At 33.0% G+C, this 24,711-nt stretch overlaps 4 protein-coding genes and 2 non-coding genes across 11 annotated transcripts; 2 read left to right on the top strand and 4 right to left on the bottom strand.

The window, feature by feature from the left end:
* Positions 1-2,259: 2,259 nt before the first annotated feature.
* Positions 2,260-2,332, bottom strand: TRNAR-UCU (transfer RNA arginine (anticodon UCU)). Its single transcript has one exon. It is a non-coding gene; the product is annotated as a tRNA-Arg (tRNA).
* Positions 2,333-2,673: 341 nt separating this feature from the next.
* On the bottom strand, positions 2,674-6,098 carry KOM (Rhomboid-related intramembrane serine protease family protein). 3 transcript variants are annotated; one of them, XM_012222741.4, is made up of 6 exons: positions 5,714-6,094; positions 4,554-4,714; positions 4,278-4,441; positions 3,942-4,207; positions 3,725-3,851; positions 2,674-2,968 (listed from the first exon to the last, which is right to left on the bottom strand). In XM_012222741.4, exons 1-6 carry the CDS (start codon positions 6,013-6,015, stop codon positions 2,846-2,848), a joined length of 1,143 nt encoding a protein of 380 aa, XP_012078131.2. In that variant the 5' UTR covers positions 6,016-6,094; the 3' UTR covers positions 2,674-2,845. The 3 variants fall into 3 exon arrangements, with proteins under 3 accessions (XP_012078131.2, XP_012078132.2, XP_012078133.2); XM_012222742.4 differs by having other exon boundaries at positions 2,960-3,058; positions 5,714-6,098; XM_012222743.4 differs by lacking the exon at positions 2,674-2,968 and adding an exon at positions 3,065-3,240 and having other exon boundaries at positions 5,714-6,096.
* Positions 6,099-6,227: 129 nt separating this feature from the next.
* TRNAW-CCA (transfer RNA tryptophan (anticodon CCA)) lies at positions 6,228-6,299 on the top strand. The gene has a single exon. It is a non-coding gene; the product is annotated as a tRNA-Trp (tRNA).
* Positions 6,300-7,606: 1,307 nt separating this feature from the next.
* LOC105638860 (phosphopantothenate--cysteine ligase 2) lies at positions 7,607-13,259 on the top strand. The gene is made up of 10 exons (XM_012222738.3): positions 7,607-7,953; positions 8,066-8,228; positions 8,314-8,437; positions 8,532-8,576; positions 8,711-8,796; positions 9,979-10,031; positions 10,157-10,216; positions 10,633-10,734; positions 11,724-11,843; positions 12,780-13,259. Exons 2-10 carry the CDS (start codon positions 8,075-8,077, stop codon positions 13,017-13,019), a joined length of 984 nt encoding a protein of 327 aa, XP_012078128.1. The 5' UTR covers positions 7,607-7,953; positions 8,066-8,074; the 3' UTR covers positions 13,020-13,259.
* Positions 13,191-16,157, bottom strand: LOC105638861 (Chaperone DnaJ-domain superfamily protein). The gene is made up of 5 exons (XM_012222739.4): positions 15,747-16,157; positions 15,361-15,435; positions 14,473-14,612; positions 14,091-14,228; positions 13,191-13,661 (listed from the first exon to the last, which is right to left on the bottom strand). The coding sequence occupies exons 1-5, from the start codon at positions 15,991-15,993 to the stop codon at positions 13,452-13,454; spliced, it is 810 nt and encodes a 269-aa protein (XP_012078129.1). The 5' UTR covers positions 15,994-16,157; the 3' UTR covers positions 13,191-13,451.
* An 875-nt stretch (positions 16,158-17,032) lies between these two features.
* Positions 17,033-23,528, bottom strand: TGA7 (bZIP transcription factor family protein). Of its 4 annotated transcripts, none has more exons than XM_012222736.4 (11): positions 23,408-23,528; positions 22,987-23,040; positions 22,448-22,569; positions 20,965-21,123; positions 20,797-20,868; positions 19,847-19,906; positions 19,600-19,677; positions 19,426-19,486; positions 18,447-18,718; positions 17,884-18,111; positions 17,033-17,451 (listed from the first exon to the last, which is right to left on the bottom strand). In XM_012222736.4, exons 4-11 carry the CDS (start codon positions 21,118-21,120, stop codon positions 17,299-17,301), a joined length of 1,080 nt encoding a protein of 359 aa, XP_012078126.1. In that variant the 5' UTR covers positions 21,121-21,123; positions 22,448-22,569; positions 22,987-23,040; positions 23,408-23,528; the 3' UTR covers positions 17,033-17,298. The 4 variants fall into 4 exon arrangements, with proteins under 4 accessions (XP_012078126.1, XP_020536921.1, XP_012078125.1 ...); XM_020681262.3 differs by lacking the exon at positions 23,408-23,528 and adding an exon at positions 23,191-23,299; XM_012222735.4 differs by lacking the exon at positions 23,408-23,528 and having other exon boundaries at positions 22,987-23,315.
* Between the last annotated feature and the right edge of the window lie 1,183 nt (positions 23,529-24,711).

Here is a 24,711-nt window from a genome sequence, read left to right as displayed (position 1 = left end):
TATGAAAATGAAATGAGGGTCAAGCAATAAGCATATCTTTTATAAAGAAAACTAGCTAGAAATGATGATATGCCAAGAAAGGACCCAATTATCATACTTAAGACCATACCATACTCTTTGGATTGGGGCTATAGACCCTATAACCCATTACCTCTCCTTGACTAATATTGATAGATAGTGAAAGGGATACATTATAAACTATAAAGGGTGCTTCGTTTGCCTTTTGGTTCAACTTGGCAAAAACCCACTTAAGGATTCCTTCCCACTATAGGTGGCTTTTATCCCTCTTCCTCCTCCCCTTACCCTAAAAAGAGGGAGCCTTCCAAAACTTTGTTCATTAACAAGCTTGAGTTCAATTAAGCATTTATAGTCATGTATGTAAGAGTAGTGCTTATATGCTTTATAAAAAATGGGGCATCCAATGAGAACCTTAAAAGGTACTTTTTTTTCACTTTTTCACAATTAAGATTTTGATATAAGAATCAGAAAAAACTTACTTGGTCCAGTTTCACGGTCTCATTTATAAACAAATCAATGAAATTAATGATTTTTATTGAAACGGTGATATTCTTTATCATACACTTGAAAGAAAAAAAAAAGAAGATAAACTTTTAAGAAAATCCTTAATTTCATTTATTTGGTTTATAAGTGAGGTATACACTCGATCAAGGCAAGTATTTTTTAAATTAAGAATTTGCATGCCAATATGGTTAAGGGAATTTGTCCCACCAACATGCCACATATTGCAAAATTAGTGGTTGGAGCCTTAATGGTGCATAACAAATAGGAAGAAAATGCAATTGCTAGCAAAATAAATTTTGATAGGTGACATGTTTGGTGATCTTGACCAGGAGTGACTTAACCAGCTCAACCTCTTTAGTTCTTGATTCCATTTGCATGTAAATAGTATTCTTGATCTTGCAAGAAAATGGATATTTTTTTTTCCATTCCTGTTATAAATTAATTTTTTATTTGGGAAAGTGATTGATTTTAATTCAAAAAATGAAATTTCAACTGAATTTAATTATTGAAAAAATTATACCAAACCAAAATGATATGTGATGTTTCTTAATCCCATTGTTTTAATTGGTAGATAGAATGCTGAGAGGCTTGCATGTGTGTGTATTAAATTTAGACACATAACTGCACGTTTAAGTGGTCCAAAAAGGCAAATCAAAACTATGCATAATGTTTATTTGATCATGCAATTTTAGCTTTGACAAGCACACAAGTCTATTAATTTGGTCTTTGGTCTCTTTTCAATATACAGTATGTAACAAATTGACAATTAAAAGTTTATTTATTAGTTAATTAATTAATTAAGTTTAAATTGAAAATCCTACTTGGCAAAAATAAGCAACATAGATTGTTGCTATTCCATGTTTAAGGATATGTAAGCTATGGAGTAATTAGATACTATATATGTCCAATAACTTGTGATTTTTAGCGATATGGGTATTAATAATTGTCCAGATAAAACTTAAATGTTCAAGCCATATTTTGATTTAAAGTGGGAATCCCGATAAATGAGAGACTAATTTCTTTCGGATGGAAAACAATTTGTTTAAAAGCTCTTTCTGACATGTTGACTCCATGACCCCATCCTGCAGTCACAAGAGTGGGATCTAGTGCACTTTAACGACTAAATCAAACTATTTTGGATTGTAAATCGCAGCATTTTAGTATCAAAATTTTTTTTCTTTTGTTTAATGATGGAAAAGAAAAGAAACTGAACAAGGTACACCCTTTATCATGTTTAGAGCTAGATTTTGGCATTGGAAGGAGAGGGATTAGTTAAGTAGGGCTTTGGGTTGAAAAAAAAAAAACAAATATTAATTATATAAAATATTTTTAATTGAAAATGCTTCATACACTTTTTTTTTTTTTTTTTGTGTTATAGGGATTATAGACCCACATCATTAGATGCTTTATGTAAGTTGTAAAAGTAGTTGTTGTTGTAGTATAATGTAATATATATATATATATATATATATATTTCAATAATGTACTCACAATCCTATAATAAAAGCATTGCGGCTGGTTGGCCCTATGAAAGGGCTCAATGCAGACCTCAGCCACATGTAATAATTAAAATTCAGAAAATAAAGGCCAATGGAAAATAAAAGAGAAAGTAAAATGAAAGAAAAGTTCATATATTGTAGTAAAATTTGTTGGGTTCGTTAGTCATTTTTGTGCTAATAACTAGCATTACACACAGAGGCCCAGGCCCAAATATAGGCATATGTCAATAAAAAGGAACACGCCCAGTGGGATTCGAACCCACAATCGCCTGATTAGAAGTCAGGCGCCTTATCCATTAGGCCATGGGCGCTGAATAATATGAGCATGTCAAATTAAAAAAATAATGAACTCTACAAAATTTTATAGAATAAATTCAGAAGGTTTTAATAAATTTTCCCATAATGGGGAAAATCACATTCAACAGAAGAGGGAGCATTTTTTCGTAAAAAAAAATTTGAGGTGTAGGTTGTGGGTTTCAAATCCAAGACCTGAAGCTTTTCTTGTAATACTTTAACCATTTATCCCCTTCGTTTAGTTAATATTTTGGCTTCGCCATCAGTCTGCAATATTCACATTTGCCAAAGACATTTTGGGTCAGGACACAAGATGGGTTAAGTAATAGAAAGATCACAGTTTGATCAACAGAGAATATTCATTTAAGGTCCAATATATTTCTCATCAATAATGTCAATTCTGCATTCAAGTTCACAAGCTCTTTACACCGTATCACAAAGTGACCCCTTGCCTTGCTTTGCCTTACTACAGAATTTACCAAAATAAAAGAAAATCAAGTACAGAAAGCAGCCAAAAATATTGCATGTTTTCAGGAGCATATAAGAGTGCACAAATCCCTGGTCCTCTCTTGTGAAATGTTGGTAAAAGGAAAAATTCTGAAGTTGCCGTTACCCATGCAGGTCAAAGTTGACTGTGTATCACTTAACATGGTCTGCACTTAACATTTCATTTTTAGCATGACATTGCAAAACACAGTAGTCACCAACAAATAAGACTGCAGTTTATAATTGACCAAAGGTTCCTAAATAACAAATAAGGGCCAAATTATAAATGGTAAAGAAAATTGCAGGTGAATTGACATTGGGAAGCAACAAATGAGAAATCATTTCTTTTTTGGTCCGTTTATGATAAATTTAACTTCTCAGCCTTGAACTTAAGAGCAACACGCTTTTTGCTACTCAACTTCAATTGCTTTTACTGTATCTGAAGGAAGGGTCAGTCAAATGAAAGTATGAAATCATTAGTGTCAAGAAGGGATATAATTTGTCATCTGTAACCTTCCTAATAATATAGTATGAATAATGAAGATACAGTAAAATTTTCAAGTTGATATTATAGGCGAAATATTTTCTTCACCTATCTTTTGCTTTTAGCACTCCTCTTTTTGACACTTCCCATTTAAAGGGACCCTGATAATTGCATAGTATGTTGGTGGAAATAAATTTTTTATGCAGAGTAAATTTCTAGATATTGATGCAACTAAAATTTATATAAGATTTTCCTAGTTCAGTTCAACTTCTGTATTAGTGAAACCTCCTTTGACTGCTAAAGCTTCAAAAGAGAAGATATGAGAACTCTAAGGTGCAAGGTTTTTTTTTTTTGGTTTTCCTTTCTTCTTTCATGACTGCTTGGCAATTAAATCATCAGTTAAGTATGTCAAATTGACGAGATAAAATCAAAATTATACCTCACAAGAAGTTGTCATGTCATTGCAGTTCCACCTTTTGGAAGGAATGCAGTCAAAATATCTGCACCACTGGCAATATTGGCTGATATTGAAGCCCAAGAGTGCTACCACAAGAAATACTAACAGCCTGCACAGCTAGCTCCTTTTAGAATCACATAATATTAAAATGACAAGCAAACAGAAGACTCTTTTTTGGGTATGAAGAAGAAGAACTCACAGAAAAGCAAAAATAAGAAGAGAAACACTCCTCAGCACAGGCCTGTCCAGCTTCTGCTTTGAGTTAAAGAAATTTTTGACACCCTTGTCATAAAAGCCTGATTTATTTGGAGCCAATTGCCTAAGTTGAGGGGTAGATAAAAGTGCAAGTCCAAGTAGAAATCCTGATATAAGACCTCCAATGTTTGAATAGTTGCTGACATAAGGTAGTAAACCAAGCATGATGTTACAGGCAAAGACAGCAAAAAGTATCAGCAGAGCTGCAACCTGCAATCAAGTGAGTCAATAAAAATAACTCTGGAAAGAGAGATAAATAGAGGACGAGAAAAATAATGACCTTATTAGAGTAAAGTTTCCAGTTCCTTATAAGTGCAGAAAGTGTAGCCCCAAGTAATCCAAATTGAGCACCAGAGGAACTAACTGCTGGGCTATCTCGAACAAAAAGTGCAGTCACCAAGGTGCCAAAAAAACCAGAAAAAATGTAGATTATCCCAGTCCTTACTGTGAAACAGAAAAAAAAAAAAAAAGGGAATAAGAATAAAAAATCATCCTCCATTAACAATACAACACCTATCATTTACATGGTGACAGAAATTAAGATTCAAATTCTTACATGGCCCAAATTCTTGCTCTAGGTAAATTCCTAAGAAGATAACACCTATAAGGTTGATGATAAGGTGGATGAGCCCCGAATGCAACCATGGACATGAGAGAAGATGCCAAGTTTGATGTTCCACTAACAATGTCTTGCGAAGAGCCCCCACTTTATCGAGCCTATTGTAGCATGAAAATTTTAGCAATATGTTACTAAATCTTCAGAGTACTTGAACAAATGATATTAAAGACATACCTAAATAAATGAGCTAAAAGCTGTCTGAAACATCTTCAGTTTGACTTAATTTTTAGGATATAGCCTTTCAATTACATAAAATATTCAACCACTTCCATTCTGAAATGAAATACTATTCTTTTGGTATTTGAAATTGAAAAGCTTCTTTTGACTTGCATTAATACTTGAAAAGCATCTTTGTTAATTTTCTCCCGTGTCATGTTTTGCTTCCAATAAAAAGGTTCCAGGATCCAATACACATGCTAAAACTAGGCCTAGAATCCAACTACAGTTAATCAACCTTTTTGCAGTAGAAGTTTTCTGCATATAGCAATCCTGATGTTACACGGACCAGTTCACTAAAGTAAAAGAATCCTCCTAGTTTTGGTTTGACATTGAGTGAAGCAAAACGGGGAACCAATTTGAGAAATTATTGTTTCTCGCAATTATCATTTAATTTTAAAGAGTAAACGTACAAAATGCACATATAAACGGGGAAAGGCAGGATTATCAGAAAAAAAGTTATTGATCTGTAACTTGAGATAAAGTAATTGTGAAAAATAAGCAACGACATGAATGTGAAAATAGAGAGCCCTAAAAACCGTAAGCCACCATATAACAAAGACCATTCTTCCCGTTTACCCCACATTTCTCACCGAGCAAACTGCAAATATCTTTAGTGCATTATTTTGGCTTCATCGAAATGTCGTGAAACACAACAAACAACAATTTCCCTCAAACTATCTCAGAAATCATCAGAAGTATTAAAAGACAAATCAGATAAAATAGAAATCAATTGGAACCTAATATCAATTTCGCTGCTTCTAATAAATCCTGCAAAGCGAATCCAATCAGATTAACTTTCAATTAAGAAACAGAATGAAACAAGAAGCAAACGCATTGAAAACAAAAGGAAATCCCATAACAAGAGCTAGAAACCTAACGTGGAAGCAGAGGGACCGAGCAGTGGGTTCTCGGAGAGTGGCTGGAACGACATCCTCCGTAGAGTTTTCACAGTGCAATCTCCATGAGAGTTACTCCAACAGTCGTTGACGATCATGGTGGCCACGAACGCTATCAGATGGAAGATAACAAAGATGGAAATTACCCATGTGTCATTTCTTCTTCTACGAGAGCTGGAATTGAAGAATGGCGTCTTTTGGTTTTGAAGAGATTCGTTGAAATCTAAAGGGAATGTGGGCTCTGCCATATCGATCTTTGCGTCCTGTTTAGGTTTTTCTTCCATGGGGATTTTTCTTTTTCCCCTGCAAGAAAGAGAAAGTTTGGGTTTTGTAGTTCAGTACTATGGTTTTCTTGGGAAGCAAAACAGAGTAACAGAAGCTCCAGCATACGGGATTGCTAGCTGTCTTTGGCGGGAAAAAATTATTTGAATTCGGTATAGCGAGTTCCCCCAGTTGTATCCAAAAAAATAATTATATAAACCATATAACACAACTAGAATCCGTGGCGCAATGGTAGCGCGTCTGACTCCAGATCAGAAGGTTGCGTGTTCGATTCACGTCGGGTTCAATTTCTGTTTTCCCTTCTAAGCCGTTTGTTTTTCAAAATAATTAAAATCTATATTACTTTCAATTAGAAAACAAATAAGTTTTAAAACATTTTCATTCGGAGAAATGAAGTGTCATTAGTGATATTTGGATGACAATATATTGTTATTATATTCTTAAATTTCTTCTTGTGAATTTTGTTTATTATATATCTTATAAGAAAATAAGTAAAATTTTGTAATTATTATAGAAAGTTTTGTTTGAAAAAAAAGATTAACTTTTTAGTAGAAGATTAACATTTCTGCCAATATCATCTCTAAATAAAGATTATATTATTTTATATTAATAGACATTTTCTTAAAAGAAATTATTAGCCTTTCACAAACTTATATTTTATTAGCCTTTTTTCATACCTTTTCAATATAGAATTTACTCACACTTAAAATTCCATTGACATATATGTATATATATATATATTACTTTTCAATATAAAATTTACTCATACACTTATAAGTGATACAATTTCAAGGTGAGATTTTTATTCACACCTAAAATTCAATAGATATAAAAAAATATATGTTCATGTCGAATCCTTAAAGTAGGAATTAAATTACACGAACGACGTATAATGATTTTAAATTGTTTGTGAATAAAACCCATCCTTCAAGATGAAGTGTATCCATATTGTAATGTTTCTTTCATAAGCAATCATCAACCTTATAAGGACATAAATCTGCACATTTATCAAATTAACAAAAAAAAAAAAAAAAAAAGAGTTTTCATAAATAAATGACTTCAAGACTTGAAAATTTAAAATTATTGATGCCGCTAAAACGGGTTTCTGCCAGCCACCAAAGTATCAGTCAATGCCTTTTGTTTACTACCAATATCTCTTGTTGTTGTTCCTCTATCATTATGCCTAACGACTTGCAGTTTTTATCGGCCCAACAATTTATTTTCTCTCATTTAGTTTTAATATTAAATATTAAATATTAATTAAAATTTTTGATTTTATAATACTATAAAAATATCTAGAGTTAACCAATATATATATATATATATATAGTTATTAGAAAATTTTTTTAATTAAAAAATCCTGATGATGATTAAGTATGAAAAATGCAATGACCTGGATTTATAAATATTATAAAAGGTTTACCAATATTGTATTTAAAAATTAAAAAAATATTTAAATGAAATTATGAATATATAGAAAATATTTTTCTCTTAATTTTTTTTTCCTTATATAAAAATATTTATTATTTTTTTAAAAAAACATTTTCCATGATTAGATATGGTAACCTCAGAAATAAATTTATTCGGAGAGAAGAGTAGCATAAAATTATATAGTGAATTTTTTGAGTTGGAGCATTGAAACGCAGCAATGGAGCTGATCAATGGCGTTGTTGGCATTTGGTTGCACTCAATAATGGGATTATCAACAATATAAACGGTTGGCTGCTGAATGTAGATGGAGACGGTTACACCTGCACCCAACGAATCGCGGGAATGGGCACTTCTGTTGCTATCTACGCCGCACAGCAAAATTAAATTCATTATCACAAAACTCAGGAAACGAAATTTCCTTTGCTATAAATTCAACTCGGAATAGGTGACTTTGCGCTTAACAGTTAACCCCACCTCTCGGTTCTCTCTCTGGTCCCTTCTCTTATTTGGTGAGTTTGGTAGATAAATTCTATTGCTTTCGATTGCTTTCAATGGAGGCTTTCTTTCTCCTTTTTGAATTTGATTGGATGCATTTCTGATTTTGCAATTCGAAAATTTTAGGGATTCTAAATGGAATCAACAAATGGAACAGCAATTGAAGTTCCACTCGGTCAAGTGAACGCAGAAATCGAATCGTTTTTCGAATCGGCTCCTCCTCTAAAAGACAGTGCTGATATCAGTAAGAAATTGAAGGAGTTCATTGAACTGAATTCTGCAACGCCAGGTGAGGATTATTTGATAGAACTCTGTTATATATTTGTATGAGTTTCTGCATTAAAGGGTTGGTTATTTTGATGTGGAAAATGCAGGAAATGGAAGTGCTAGGAGAGTTGTGTGTGTGAGTTCTGGCGGCACCACAGTTCCCCTAGAACAGCGTTGTGTTCGATATATTGATAATTTTAGCTCAGGTCATAGAGGAGCGACGTCAACTGAGTAATCACTTTAGATCTTGACATATAGAGAATTATTTATTTTGTCTCCTTTTTCATTTTAGATAGGTTGAGTTTATTGAATGATTGTATTGCAGATACTTTATCAATGCTGGATATGCAGTTATATATTTATATAGGAGGTATTTTCTTCTTCCTTCCCCTTTCTGAGATATCACGTGTTTATCATAGTAACCTTTGAATCTTCCCTATTAGCAGATGAGATGTGCTGCTTAATGGGGTTTGTCTTCTGATAATTTACTGCCTTCTTATGCAGGGGAACTTTCCAGCCGTATTGTCGATCTCTTCCGGATGATCCACTGCTTGAGTGTTTTGAATTCATTGATGAATCCGATATTCAAGGTCTGTAGTTTCTATTTGAAGGAATCAGTGCTGGATCTTCATTAGGAAATTTCAATATAGGGTGGCGATATTTCTAGAGCAAAAATTGTTATAGTCAAAACAATTTTTATTTTTGACATTGAAATTGAGGGAAAAAACCTTCTTCAATTGAATTTAATAGTTTTAACTTTATTTTTATTTTTATTTACGTAAATATTTTATATACTTTATTTTTAATCAATCTACCTATCAATGATGCTAAAAAGTAATCCTTTGTTATCTATCTATCTCAACCATGCCTTATACCTCTCTTTCTCTCTCTCCATCACCACTTTTTGTTTCTCTGTTGAACAGTGAGATAGAAAAAAAAAAAAAAAAAAAAAAAAAAACACAGAATGCTAGAATTGAAAGGGAAAAATGAGAAGCATAAAGTTTTTGAAAGAAAAGAAGACATAATTGAATAAAAATAGATAATAACTGCATAAGTTTGAGACAAAAACTTACTTCACCTATATGTAATCACTGTGGAAGACAAGGATCCTTTCAAATGTATGAATGGAAAATACATAATTTCAAAGACAAACCAGTTTTGCGAGGTTAACAACTTACTAAAACATATTATTGGAAGAAAATAAGACAAAAACATATGTGAAAACGCACAATCAAAAAGGAAACTAGAATAACTATTTAAGTCAATTGAAGAAGATATTTTTTGTTCAATTTCAATAAAATAAAAGCAAGTGTGGAAATAAAAAAATCAAAAAGGAAACTAAAATAACCATTTAAGTCAATTGACGAGAGTTTTTTTTGTCAATTTCTTGTATTAACAAATTTTCTCTGGCAATATTGCCACCCCATATGTGTGTGTGTATTATCATAAGTTCTTGCTGGGTGGTTTAACACATATGGTCTAAGTTCATGTGATAGCCTCATTCCCTGGTACTAACAATTTTTCTTTGGCAATATCTCCACCCTGTGTGTTTGTGTAATGTGTTTATTATCATAAATGCTTGCTCAATGGTTTAACATATACGGTGTAAGTTCATGTGATATCCTCATTCCTTTCTACTTCTAAACCTTATCTTCTCTTTTTATTTTTTATTTTTTATTTTAAAAAGATGCAGCATGAATTTCTAAATTGGCTTGCAAATTAAATTGCATAAACTATTATTTTATATGACCAAGTTTCATTTCATATTTCAGTCCGACAACCATATTCTGAAGCAGTCAAGAGAGCCATTAATGGTCATCATACTGTATGAACTATTGATAACTTATATTTACTGTTTGCCAGTTTAGCTTTTTTACATATTGGTATATGACGCAATGTATTATTTACTCAGAAACAGTGAGGCACATCTTACTTTTGTTTCCATTGCAGGCTGTGGCAGCAGGTCACCTGTTAAAACTTCCCTTTACAACCATATTTGAATATCTTCAGGTTAGTTTCAATCAGCTTTTGAGTTTGTTTTTCAATTTTCTTGTGTGCATGTAAGGTTAGTTGATTTCAGAAAGTTACTGAGTTTTATCTTTTAATGCATTGATTTTTATTCAAAGCTTTTGTCAGCTAAATGCAGCTTTAAAGCGGCATTTACTGAATTTGATTGGCTAGTTCAAGTGTTCAAACATGAGAATAGTCAACTACTAATTTGGGGCTTGTTGATTTCCATATCATTGAATGGAATTCATCATCTGAACCATTATTTTGTTCAGCTACTTATCTGTGATGTTGCAATTATGTGTTAATTTTTTTTTTTAATCTTTATTCAATTTTTTCTTCAGCATGCAGATTATTTTTCCTACATACTGCTATAGCAACTATCCATATAATGAATAAACATCTGGTGTCCTTGGCAGATGTTACAAATGATTGCAATATCGATAAGGAATCTTGGGCCACATACTATGTTTTATCTTGCTGCTGCAGTGTCTGACTTTTATGTCCCTTGGAAGGATATGGTAATAGTTGAATATGTTGAAAAAAAAGACTTCTTTTTTTTTTTTCACTTTTCTGATTATTTCCAACTGCATTTGGTCCCAGCAAAGTATAGATCAGCTTGAGATATTTCCCACTGCTTCTCTGTTTATATAAATTGCATAAAGGGTTATTCTCCACTTAAATTAGTTCAATCTTTCCCATAGGATACAGTGGTAATGTTATGTAAAAGTTATACTCATAATGTGCTAGAACTAATCATGTGGAAGTTAAGAGTCAATTTTTTTTTTTTAAAAAAAAAAAGGAAAAATGAAAGAAAGAGATATGTCCTAAAAATTAGGCCAGCTACACCCCCATTTCACATTTTGTGAGCATAACAGTGCCCATGAACATTTTCCTATTTATTTTGAAATTGCTGTATGTTTGTCTCTTTATTGCCAACGTAAGAAGATTGTTCATGTTGAAGGTGCCAGGTGGATCTTGATTAGCCTGTTGAAATTTGTATTCCATGCTTTGAAAAAGTAATCCTTGGTTAGAGAGCATAGGTTATTGGCAATAGATTGTTTTGAGGATCTTGATGATTAATTCATCCGGAAGATGGAATACTTTGGGGTAGAGATTGCTAAAAGGGGAAGAGGTTGATCTAGAACCTTACAGAGGGGAAGTGGTATTGAAAGATCTATGGTCTTGAGATTAATGAGAATCTAGCTATGAACAGAACAAAATGCAACTAGTCTAGGTTCAAGGCTTTTTTTTGTTATGTCTATCTTATGCTTGTTTATTACTTAATAAAGAAAATGATTTTAAAAATTTTCTATATTTTTACCAAAATTATATATTTTTTAAAGTCATTTGTTTCCCCCATTTTATGCTTTTTTGCTTATTCTTTCCATGATTGGACATAGCAGAAATGATAACAAAGGATTCATATAGCTGATCCCAGTTAGTTTGGGACTAAGACTTAGTTGTTCCCGTCGTTTATTGGTTTTAAATAGCTTAATAACATTTGCAGGCAGAGCACAAGATTCAATCCGCATCTGGTCCACTGGACATGCGACTGGTACAAGTGCCGAAAATGCTCTCAGTGTTGAGGAAAGAGTGGGCTCCCATGGCCTTCTGCATATCTTTCAAGGTTAGATGTTGTGTCATCCTATCCTCTAATGTCTTTTTTGGTGATTCAAAGAGTTTTGACTTGACCTTTCCCTTAGATAGTGTTTGGAACTAATCTATATGGAATTCGTTTTATTTGCAAATGAATTTCATTAAAGGAATTCATTTTATAAATGAATTTTCATGTTTGGATTAACTATAGAATTCATTTGGAATACTTAGATTTACTAACTTGTTCTTTGAATTAATTATTTATGGTAGCTTGTACTTTGTTAAGTTTAGAATTCATTTGCAGATTTTATTACACTTCGCTAGGATTTGGTTCAAGTCTAACCAATTTCAGAAAATTACAAAATGTAGAATTCTAAGTGAATTTTGATTTGTACCAAACATGAATGCGTATGGATTTGTAAATGAATTCCATAAAATTTCTATAAGATGACAAGTACTCTAGTTGATCTGCCCTCTATCTGAAATAAAAATGATTTAAAATCCATTCAAGAGTTATAGCTGGATCATATGATCGGTGAATCTGGTTCATTTGGTAATATTCATAAGAGAAATCTAATTTCTGATTCCTTCATTCATGTTTATTCCAGTTTAATAATAAGAAAGGCAATGTAGGAAAATATTAAAGAATGTGATCTTTCAGTGTTCCTAGCATCTTAACAGAAAGCTGACTCAATTATGTTCCTCTCACTAGGGAATGACATTGTATCTTTTTATATCCATAATACTACATACCAGTGTTACTTTGAGTTTCACCAAGGAGTTATTTGCTACTTATGTTTTCTGTGTCTCTTCACCACCCACCTTAGGAGTTCTTAAATAGACAATTTAACCTTTTCTTTTTTGTTTGTTAACTTGGACTTCAACGTGGGACTCGTTTACTATGTCGCACTGATTTTGTTCCCTACTTTAGTCGCACTGATTTTGTTCCCTACTTTGCTTATAACAGCTCGAGACAGATTCAGAGATCCTTTTACAGAAGGCTGATATGGCACTTAAAAAGTACAAGATGCATGTGGTTGTTGCAAATGAACTCTTGACCCGCAAAGAGGAGGTTATAGTTGTCACGAGTGATGAAAAGATTCATGTCTGCCGTGACAAGACTCGGCCCGGTTCTGATGTGGAAAAGCCCCTCATTGAACTGCTCGTGGAGAGGCATTCAGCTCACATCAAGGGCCCTCATGCATGATTTTTCAGGTTAACAGCATCATATAGGTGACATATTCGACAAATTTTCTGCTAACATATTACTGAAATTATATGAAATATTGTTGGCATTTTGAACTGACTTTCTTGTTTTCTAATTAATCCATTCGGGATCGTGTAATTAAACCTTGCATAAAGGAGAAGCAGAAGAAAATGATTGTAATTACTTCTAGTTCTATTTCCAGTCTGGAATAATAATGAATATAGACATAATGGACCTACACTTCATTTGTGCAATAGGTTGACAATTGCCTCCTAAATGGCAATTCTCATTCATTTCTTACCTGAAAATTAATCATATGTACAGTTCACTTTTCTACAAATAGAATATGTATCGGTGTGCTCCTGCTGAATAATATTCCAGAATGTATTAGGTGTAATTGAGAGTAGAGGGTCAACATATGTGCATCATTCTTTACATAGCTTCATCGTCATCCGTGTCCATTTCAAGGCCTTCTGCAGCCAGAAGCTGACTGATAACCTTCTTCTTCTCTTCTTCTGCTTTCTTTCGCATCAAATCTCTTTTCTTTAAGACAAGCGTATGTCGTCTGAGAGTATTGTTGAAATACTCCGCCGATGCTTTTTTCTCCCTTGCGAGGATTCTTCTCTCTTCTTCAGGGTCAATCTAGCAACCCAGCAAAATATACAAGTTTGAGATGTGCAAATGAAGAGAGGCATCCGTACCATAAACAAAGGCCTGATAGATTCTTTTGTTCCAACCAAATATAATCGAAGGGGAAGCATGACTGAAATTAATAGCAGCTTTTATTACCAATATCAATGGTACTAGGGCCTACCCTACTGGCAATGAACAGGATACAACCACGAGACATGATTCAAATTGATAAATCTTGCTGTTAGTAAAACCCAGGGGCCCCGAGCACCCAGTTCAGAGGAACTATATCTTCGATTCTATTGATACTTCAGTTGAATATGGTACACCAAAAAATATCCTTAAACTATTAAACTGGTTAACTCCTTATTAAAAGTAATAATAATAAAGTAACTTAAGTATATTAAACCACTTGAGAAATTATGAAAACGCTTACAATACCTTTGAACGAGAAAGACGGCGTGCACGGATATTCATTTCACGCTGCTGTTGCTCAGCCCAAGCTGCAATAGCCATATCACCCCGTTGATCAAAAGCTTTTCGCTTTTTCATGAGCCACTCCATCCATGCTTGTGATGCCTGGAAGAATGAATATGGAAAGGCCATTAATTCGAGAGATAGGTTGGAAATTACTAAATAGAGAAGAAAAGGGAGATAAAAGGAAAAAGAAAACAAGCATTTTTCATAAACCAGCTAGAGTATCTTTCTCTCTACCTCACACATTTATTACTCTCACTGACTAATGCAATTCACCAGGAAGACCTTCGAATATTCTCAATCAAATTCAAAATAACACATAGGCATTGTTATTCTTAAGTATTACCTTCATTGGATTGACCCTGTGATCCATATCGTATTGTTTCCGTTTATCTTCATCCATGAGCAACTCGTATGCAGCCTGAATTTTGATGAATCTAGCTTCAGCTGTTTCCCCTTCCTCAAGAGTCCCTCTACCATCATAAACTTTCCATGGAAAAATGAATAAATAGATGAGTTCAAAGTTCTTATCTTATAAAGATGCCTCTAAGGAAACAGCCAAGCACAAGTGACAAAAGGAATCATGCTGCAGAGATTACCGTACAGCTCATTACAAATCAAAGGAGTCTAAACAAACTTAACAGGACCATATGATGCTCAAGAAATAACAAGACGCAACCTGAAAAATAACCTCCACTGGAAGATTGAGCTAACTTAGATTCTAACCATTCAACCAAAGCAGTAATTCAAGCTTCGAATTAAACAAAAGTATATAACATGAAATGATAAGAACATATACACAATCCACCCTCCTTCAGAAATTCAAATTGTTCATCTGTGCACTATAACTCGATAATTGCACATATAAAGCAGTCAAGAAGCCTCTTGGTTTTTCAGTTTGGTCATGTTCCCTATTAATCATATTTTAAATGCTACAAATTTTGTTTCCTTCTTTTTTTTTTTTTTTTTAGAAAAAGGAAAAATAGGGCAATAAGAATCTATAATCACAGAGCTATTCCAAGTATTTTGTAATCACTATCAAGGTGATTTTTTCTCTCTTTTCAGGATTCCTGTTACATTCAACTTATAACGTCACTAGCAACAATTTTACAACACATATAGAAAGGGAGTTAACAGAATGCATAATAATGTCCACAAGTCACTAAAATTGAGTTGCAGACTAATTTTCACTAGTCCAATCCAAAAATACAATGACAAGATGAAGGAAACTAACCATCTGGATGATAAAATTTTGCCAATCGTCGGTAAGCGATTTTAATCTCCTCATCATCTGCATCTCTTTCCAACTCTGTATTTGAAGATAAAATTACACAGAAATTTGTTAGTCACCTCCATCAATTACAATAATGAATGAATTAATTACAAGCAATAAAGGAATATAATATCTCCGTCTCCATCTCTATTAAATAAAAAGCAAGCAAAATTTCCTCCGACGAGAGAGGAAATAGCTAATAGTACTATTTAAATAGCCAACAGTACACGAAAATTTGATATTTTTTTCGCTTTTTCCTCTACTTTTTCAGCTACGAAACACCATAAACAGTAACAAGAAACTAAAATTAACATAAACACAAAAGAAAAGAAGATATAACAGATTACCGAGAGTTTCATACGGGGATTTCTGATCGGGCCAATTTGAAGCCCTGACCACGGTTCTCCTCTGATTAACGCTAAACCAGGGCTCATTTCCATGGAGCCAAGGAGAGAAAAGAGAAGGCGAAGATAACGGCGACTTGTAGTCAGGGTTCCGAAATGAAACCCTAACTCTGGATCGAGCTTGGTGCCTGCAACACATGAAGGAGGTGAATACAGTGTGGGGCCTACATACTGTTCTCAGACTGCTCATTTTTTTTTGTTTTGTTTTCAATCCTTTAATTCCTTTCCGAAAATGTCTTTGAAGCTAAATTAGGGATTTTATTTTCTTTTTCAGAGATTGATTGATTGAATGTTGAAGACGCGAAGGAAGCGAATATGAAAACGAACCACTGGAATGGAATCTGACTGAATCTTTTTTTCCTTTTCCTTTTTATTTATTTTTACAGTGAATTTTGTGGACGGTTGGGCTTCCTGACAACCGGCCGTTGGAACGGTAAATTTAACTATTTTCGTTTTACCCGCCATCTATCTTCATCATAACAATAACAATAATTTATAACTATTATTATTATGAGTCGCCAAAAAAAAATAATAATAATAATAATAACAATAATTAGAATACCCTACATACAAATATACAAAGAAATGAGAAAATATATACAATGAACAAAGAAAAAACATATTGATATAATTTATATCTACAAAATAATAAATTTTTCATATTAAATTCCTTTATGTTATCATAATTAAACTTTTTTTTACTAATTTTTGTTATATTTACTAATTAAAAATGTTTCCTTTTTAATATATTTCTGTTTAATTTTATTGACTCCTTCATGTGTAGATTAATTTTCAATTAATATAGCAATTTTTATTTCTCCCAAGTTAATTTTACCAGCTCTCTATAAAGATTGTGATAGTTCATTTTTTCAATTTATGCATATCAGCCAAGTAGATATGGTGAAATATTTTGATTAGCGCATGTATGTAATTTTTTTATTGACTTATTGTTTATTATATTCTATATATTATTTACAAAATTCCATTTTATTTTTTAATAAAAATATTATTAAAATGAGTGTTCTATTTACTGGATAACAATCAGAAACTTTTTACAGTTTTATGTTTTTGATTTTAAAATAAATTTCTATAGTATTTTTAAAGTTTTGGTTTCATAGTAATTAATTGTGTAAAAATTATATATACTACTTTTTATGAAAAAAAAAATAAAACAGAGTGAATTATATTATCATAAATGATTTGTATTCGTTTGATGCAAAGAGGAAATCTGCCAAAATTACAATATATCTCATTGAACATCAACTTCATTAACTGATTTCTTTGCTTCTGCTCACACATAATTTAGGTTCATATTTACACCTGTCGAGTTAACAAGCTGCTATGGAAGACAGAGGTAGATCAAGAAAAAGTACTCTCATATATATAAATATATATATATATGTAACAAAATCCACGTACGTTCTATTCTTGGCAGCCAAGGCATGAATGCTAGTGGTAAATTAACCTAAATATTGTGGTTCTTCCATTTCCTAGTCTAGGCAGGTTCACGAGGACGGGCAGCCCATAGCGAACTTAGAGCACGAAGACGGTGGAAGTATTCTCCCAGAGCAAGTAATCCTCGAGCTGCTTGGCGGGTCGTTAGAATCCGAGACATTTGTTGTAAAGTTTGTTGGCGCAAGTGATCTGCCTGTTTCAAGAAAGAACAATGCATAATCTGAAGTGAGAAATCCGAAAGAGAGCGCTTAAGCGCTTCAGATCAAGCATTGCGTGTATTCTTACATATTAACTTTCCCTGTCTAGAAGACTAGAATAGATAGTAATCCCATTTACATGTCATCATGCGAAGCAACTAGTCAACACTATGAGATGATCACAGGAAAAGGAAAACCAACACCAGCGTGATTGAAATAACAGAACATCTATCAGCAACTTCAGTGGCACCAAGACTCGAGGAGTCGAATCGAAACTAAACTTTGATGAGGTGGATTGTCTTTTGTCCACATCAAAAGTTAAAGATACCAAACCATGTAAAAATTGAATTCAGGAAGAACAAAAGAATTCGGATAAATCAAGGTCACAGTAACCACCTCAAAGGTAATAGCTAATAAGTGATTAGTACCTGGTTCACAAAGCCCTCGAGTGCTTCCAACTTTTCTATTGCAGCAGCCATCTGAGCCCTGTAACTTCCACCACTTGTTATATCCGCTGCTATACTATGGGCCAGAGTCTGCTGGAGTTTATCAATTCCTTGTGACAGAGCATCTTCAGCTTGCTGAGAAGATTGCCGAAGGTTACAGACATCCACCATTTGTTGATCAGTCAAAGGCTCCAACTGTGACATCAGAACCTGAAAAGCAAATCACGTCCCAGAATAAAAATCACGATGTAAGGCTTACGCATGTTTTCTTATGTCACACCCTCAAATTTCAGGAAGAAACACTTTAACTATCGCATCCGCACGGTAAAATCACTCAAAACATAAGAATACGATATTGTACTATAGATGAAGATAAATCCCTTGCAGCGAAATACATAACTATTGACTACTTGTCTGCTCACAAGCTAAGAGCATAAAATTAAGAAGACTAATCAAATAGTTAAATCTATTGTAATGTGAAAAACGAGCAATATGTCCCACTCGGAATATCCACAAACAATGAATTACACAGAGCAAAGCCTTACATTTAGAAGCTCTGAGGGACGGAATCCCCCGATCCATTGAAAAAAGCGCTCTACTGATGTTCTCCACTTGCCAGAAATCAAATAGAAGACATCAGCCTTTGCAGCGTCTGCTTTCATGCGGAAAAGATTGTTGTAGTGGTTCAAGCCATTTTCCACAAGTATCCGAAGCTCTATATCGGTGATGTGAGCTTGTAATGCATTCCTAAGTTCAGAAACATGTTTATGTTGCTCCTCAACCCAGTGTCCATACTCTATTTCAAATGTAGTAATTCCTGCAGATCAGAAACGAAGCTGTCATAAAGTACAAAACAAGAATACGAGATGGTTAATCATGAAAACTACAAATAAGATTGTAATGAGCCAATTTAGTTTTACAGAGGTAACTAGGCCATGAAAATTGATTGCATAAGCTGCTTGAGGGACAAACAGGCAATAACAGGGTACAGCTCCCATGTTGCCTTCAAATATACAGTTGTACACAAAATGTTTACTATGAAGCTCATAAAGGTTGTATCCATTACATAGGCAATAAGGTATGGAAGCAGGTGTGCAGCACTCTAATTTTTAGAGAACTTGCTAATAATGCCTCCTACGTAGACCATCCTTTTAAGAAGATCCAATAATTAAAGTTAAATCCCCTCCATGATGCTCTTTGCTTGTTCTAGCAACCTACAGTTGCAACAATTTGCAGAGCCATTAACCTAAAATTGCTTCTCCTAAGATTCCTAGAACAAAATAATAGTTTCATTGTCCAAAAATGTATAAAATTATTATTTGAAAGGTGATAAATTTGTTAGCATTAAAATAAAATTAAGTAAAAGGTGAAACAATAAATTCAATTGGTTCATGGAAGAAAATGATAAAAAAACAGAGTGTAGATATTCCAGAAATTCTGCTAATGCATCATGTAAACAGTTAAAAGGTGAGACACTCAACAAAAAAATGTAAAACAATGATTTCCAATGCAGAAGATTTGAACCTGAATTTATATTTCCAGGCAATAAATGAGTTGCATCTGGTACGCTGCCCACAAACAAACCCTGCAGTAAGACATTCACAGACCTGTTATATAGCTTGAATATTCAGTGGCAACAGGAAATGCATTATGATGAAAGGGGGAACAAAGTCGAAAAAGAAATAATTTTTATCTCACCTGTTGACGAGCTCTCTCAAGTTCCTGCTCCAGCTGCACCAACTTCACGCGGCTAGATTCTAGTTGTTGAACGTAGGCCTAAGAAACAACATAGAAATATAAACTTTCTATGTCGTAAAGTAAAAATTCCTTCCATCAGCAATCTTCTTCATCTTCTTCATTTTCTGCTTAGTTTTATTTTTCCAAATTGGCTTTTTAATCCCAGCATTCTGTCAGGACATCTTTATGAGAATACATTAAAGCTTACCTTTTTCCGCATGCGACTTTTGCGAGCAGCTTCACGATTTTGTGCCAAACGTCTCTGCACCTGAGGATAGATAATATTGCAGTCAGATGACTAACATTGAATGCTATTCTAGTTTATTTCCCCTTATATATTTTGCTTTTGACAACTCTTTTGCACAAAGGAAAAGGAATATAGTACTCTTATACAACACAGTACTTAACAGATACAGACTTTTTTCCCTCAGCAGGACCTCAGGGTGCATTAGCTGTCTTACATGAAACTCAGGATATTCCTCACTCCATGGCATGGCAAATATATAGAAAATCAACAAAATCTCTTTATCAATCACTTTTAAGTACTCAATTTTTTTAGATACAAGCCATATCTCATACGCAAAATGTATTCCCATTTGTTTGATTTATATCCTTCTGCAGCAAATATAATGTCAATGAATGGAATAAAGAAGCATGACAAATTTGCAAAGATAACCTTAGCCAGCAGGAAACATTTCCACTATAGAACACAGCTACGGTTCACTACTAATAGCAAATGCTAAGAGAACACCGCCATCATGTGAAAGTATTTAAAAATCTATTGAAATTGGATGACCACGTTTAAGAATAGAACCTTAATGAATCAAGATTTATTTTTTACCAGAGATAGAGTTCATGAAGCAAGATCATTCAGCATTTTATAAGAAGATTGCGCCGATGAAAGGTTTTACAACAGAAATTTCAATGTTGACTAAGATTTAGTGAGTCAAGATATAACTAGAAACAATCTTTTCATTGAGTTTCTGGTGATAATACTGGATTATTGGTTTCACATGCAAGATGTTTGTTTCAAATGAATTAAAGCTATTGGAGATCTCATTTCGACAAGATACGCTTATTATCAATCCATAAAAAAAAATGCACAATGTCGTATGACAATTAACATCTTCAATTAAGAAAGAGAAGAATTCTCGTTACCTTATCAGCAGGTCTGTTTGCTTCTTGATCACTTCTAGAAGGTTCCATTGATTCTTGAGAAACATATTCACCCTAGAGGAAGTGAATCAGAACAAGTCGGTCATGCCTAGCAATCAGATAATAATAACTCTTACATTCATTAATAAAGAGACTAAAAAAAATCATTACCTTGTTTAGCCCATCATCCACCTGCATGATTGTGGATGGACCAATATTTAGGTTATCATTGCCTCTGAAAGTGTCTCCCCATGAGCTAATCTGGTGGAATGGCTCATAAATGCCCATACCCCTCAAGGCAGAAAGTTGAGTAGATGAAGAGCTCATATTCTAAAATCAATCAGGACATACAAAGTAGAGAAAACAGTGAAAACTCAATATATTGACTCAGCTGCATCATCATAAAATGCATAATTATATAAAATTGGCTTTCTAAAACAAAATAGAAATGTTTTGCAAATTGAAGTATTATGGAACAAACACAGAAGAGGAGGGGGGGGATGATAGGTGACCAGCTTTTCTCCGCACAATTAATGTTAAATACTAAAAACTGAAACAACTGGGACTATTATTAATATTTTTTTTTTTTTTTTTTTTTTTTTTTTTTTTTTTTGCTATCCAGGAATCAAAAATAATAATTAGAAATTTACACTTGCAATGCCAAGAGAGAAGCACTTGAAAAAGGTGAGTTTAGCATTCTTGCACAATTTTCTACTTAAATTCACCTCCATGAACTTTAAAGAAATGTAGGATAAACACATTAATCAACAATTCTGTTAGATATATGAATATCAGGTTTTTCCTTATCCATATAGGGAAAATCTTACAACTCTTAAGAATTACCAAAGACTGAAGAAACTTAACAATAACGGCATTAGCAACATCAATATGAGAGAAAGAAAGGAGAAGCCGGGGTAAAAAACAATCTCTATTTAAGGAGATCACGTCACATCATATTTCCTTTTCTAAGGTCGTAAGAACAGAAGAGATAACAGAGAGAGAACTTCTGAAGGGAAACAGTGGTTCTCCCTTCATGTGAATCCCAATTTTAGGTTCCTTCCTTTCAATGGAGATGACAAAATGATAGAGGCTATAAAACACACCAGTAGATATCTGTAACTGCCTCCTCATTTTGTCTTCAGAAATATCACTACCACATTAATATATCAATAGATTGACAATGAATAAAGGCAGCTTGATGTGATAATCTCATTTCTCATGTCTGCTTCATTTCATAATAAATTATCTCAGGACATATTAAATTTTGTTCCCTACAAATTCCTAAACATTGATCATGAACTAATAATATACTGCCATACTTTTTAGACTTCGATTCATTATGCATCAGCTAAACCATTCAGCAGTATTCTGTAATCTACAGTTTATTAATGGATTCCAGCTTCCTTTTGCCAGTGAATGTAAGCTTATGCCGAACCATGTAACTTGTGTCTTAATTTTATTTTATCTTTTTCGTTGCAAGTTTGATCCAAATAAAGTTTGATTGATCCTAACAGTCCAAAAACCCTACCATGTTTTGACCAGCAGTAAGGCAATCAGCTGTAATAGTCTATATCGCTCTTTTAGAAACTGGGCTGACAACCTATATATATGAGATAATAGTAAGACTAAAACCAGTAAGAACTTCAATACTTACAGAGTCCTCTGCTCAGGAAGAGCAACTTTACAGCTACAGTTGGCTCCAACTTCTAATTACAAGTAGTGATGCTGAATTAACTCTAGGATCAAAATCCTCAGAGACACACAAAACAGGAAAACCTGCATTTAGCATGCGGTTCAATTATCTCAAACTTCTATGTATTTAGCAGTAATAACACAGGCGGAAGCAATAGGCTTCAAGACATTATTTCTCCACAAACTCCATAATTCAAATTAAAACTAGCTAAAAGAATTGTAGATAAGTAAACAACGAAGTCCATGTGGTCAATTCGAAGGATTCTCTATCGAAGCAAACAGCAAACAATTTGATAGTTAAAAATGAAGAGAAATAACTCATTCTGCCTACTATCCATACGTAAGTCCAGTAGTCCACTACTAATTGACACTTCCAACTCCCGAAAACGCAAAACACTTTCCAGTCCAACACTCTAAAACTTCAACCTCCAGTTAGTGCAAATAAAGAACAAAACTAAACTCAATCTGCTAAGATAGAGAGTGACTAGAGCTTTTACTTACCTCTTACAGGATGCTTCACCAAAATGGAGCCAAAAGCTCACATGCTTCAGTTTCCTAATAGGCAAGGAAGGATCATCAAGAACAAGAAAACTAAACCAAGTTTATGTCTTGATTAGCAAACAAGTCTAATGCAAGAAAACCCCAATTGAACACACAGGCTGTCAGTTTAATACTAGTTGGTTTCAAGAATCAACATCACATTACCATCCACCCATTCCTCGAAAGCAAACAAAGAACCAAAAGCGACACCCCAAAGTCGCAAAAAGAAAACAGAATCAAAATAATCTAACAATGACTGAAAAAGAATGCATCTTTTTAAAAAAAAAAAAAAAAAAAAAAAAATTTCGACGAGAATGCTACAGTCAACCCGTTAACGTCGTTGTTGTTACTAAAAGTCTAAAATAAAGCATAAAATGCGCACCTTTGTCACTTTAACCTACGCACCTGTACCTAATACACCATTCTGTGATTGTGTCATCTCTAAAGTATTGGGGGTGTTTTGGTGACGTCATATACCGGCAAAGTGCGATTGCCGGCGGCGGCAAAGCACGTGAAATGTGGGGTCTGGTCATTGACGGGATGACGGTGAATGAGTTGCGTGGCTAATGAATACGAAGTATAGCATTACTCATCAATGGCTGGTAATTATTTTGGTTTTTTTTTTTTTTTTTCAAGCTGACAAGGATGCGGGGACACAGTAACATGTTTCGACACGTAAGCAAGTGTGTCAAAAACAAGATTTAACACGCGTGTCTTGTCCATCAATTATTCATAAATCCATTTAAGAATCCACGGGATAAATGCGTAAATTTATCTTTTATAGAAAAATCTTAAGTATTAAACTTTTATTTTATTATGTTTAACACTTTAATTTGTTAAAATTATATTTACTATAATTTATAAATTTATTTTTTATTTTATTTTTTTAGTACATATTAAATTATAAAATTAAATATTTATTATATAGTTGATATTTAAAATTATACTTAATTACATATCAAATTAATATTTTTTTAAATCAAATTACTATACATAAAAGAAAAAAATTCAAAAAATTGTTGTTGTTAGTATGAAAAAATATATAATATTATTTATCAAAATTTATAATTTTAGAAGCTCAGTTTCTCCACAAAATTTATGCCATAAGATTTTTTGCATAAATAAAAAATAAATTTATGATTTATCTGTATGCAATATATCAATCTCCTTATTATGAATGTTTATTTATTCTTTATTAAAAAATAAAAACCAATAAATTTTAGTTTAATGCGGAATTATAAACACTAAGTATAATGATATAAAATATTAAACTTTTAACATCAAATATAAGATTAATTTTTTTAAATTTGCACACCAGGTTTTAAACTCCTATATTATAATTAAAGTTTGTTTTGAGATTAATTATAAATAAAATATAACCTTATAAATCAAATCACATACAGGAAAAGTTTGTCTTGAGATTATTTATTAATGAAATGTAACCTTATAAATCAAGTCACCGTTTGCTCTATATTTTTAATTCTTACGTGCATTGGTTAATTGATCGGGATGGCTTACTTGTCTCAATTTGATTTTTTATACAAAAACAACTTTCTACAAGTAGTTTTTAATAGTAAAAATTATTATATTACTAAATTAAAATTTACCGCAAATAATTCTCTAGCTAAATGATTAAGGTGATGATTCTAAGTTTAACGCACTATCTCAACATATTTAATATATAAT

This window comes from Jatropha curcas, chromosome 9 (genome assembly GCF_041381405.1).
Source record: "Jatropha curcas cultivar XTBG-Jc1 chromosome 9, XTBG_Jcur_1.0, whole genome shotgun sequence".
NCBI classification, from domain to species: domain Eukaryota; kingdom Viridiplantae; phylum Streptophyta; class Magnoliopsida; order Malpighiales; family Euphorbiaceae; genus Jatropha; species Jatropha curcas.
This window is presented reverse-complemented; position numbering and strand designations above follow the sequence as displayed.

Excerpts from the sequence above, each read along its gene's own strand:
- LOC105638861 (XM_012222739.4), bottom strand. The coding sequence starts at position 15,993 with ATGAGCAGTCTGAGAACAGTATGTAGGCCCCACACTGTATTCACCTCC. Across the intron at positions 15,436-15,746 it reads ATCCCCGTATGAAACTCTCG|AGTTGGAAAGAGATGCAGAT; the intron begins GTAATCTGTTAT and ends CTTCAAATACAG. Across the intron at positions 14,229-14,472 it reads ACAGGGTCAATCCAATGAAG|GCATCACAAGCATGGATGGA; the intron begins GTAATACTTAAG and ends TCATTCTTCCAG.
- KOM (XM_012222741.4), bottom strand. The coding sequence starts at position 6,015 with ATGGAAGAAAAACCTAAACAGGACGCAAAGATCGATATGGCAGAGCCC. Across the intron at positions 4,442-4,553 it reads AGAGCAAGAATTTGGGCCAT|TAAGGACTGGGATAATCTAC; the intron begins GTAAGAATTTGA and ends TCTGTTTCACAG. Across the intron at positions 3,852-3,941 it reads CTTCTTATTTTTGCTTTTCT|GCTGTTAGTATTTCTTGTGG; the intron begins GTGAGTTCTTCT and ends CTAGCTGTGCAG.
- TGA7 (XM_012222736.4), bottom strand. The coding sequence starts at position 21,120 with ATGAGCTCTTCATCTACTCAACTTTCTGCCTTGAGGGGTATGGGCATT. Across the intron at positions 19,487-19,599 it reads TTGAGAGAGCTCGTCAACAG|GGTTTGTTTGTGGGCAGCGT; the intron begins GTGAGATAAAAA and ends GTCTTACTGCAG. Across the intron at positions 18,719-19,425 it reads GCCTGGAAATATAAATTCAG|GAATTACTACATTTGAAATA; the intron begins GTTCAAATCTTC and ends TCTGATCTGCAG.
- LOC105638860 (XM_012222738.3), top strand. The coding sequence starts at position 8,075 with ATGGAATCAACAAATGGAACAGCAATTGAAGTTCCACTCGGTCAAGTG. Across the intron at positions 8,438-8,531 it reads AGAGGAGCGACGTCAACTGA|ATACTTTATCAATGCTGGAT; the intron begins GTAATCACTTTA and ends ATTGTATTGCAG. Across the intron at positions 11,844-12,779 it reads CCTTCTGCATATCTTTCAAG|CTCGAGACAGATTCAGAGAT; the intron begins GTTAGATGTTGT and ends TGCTTATAACAG.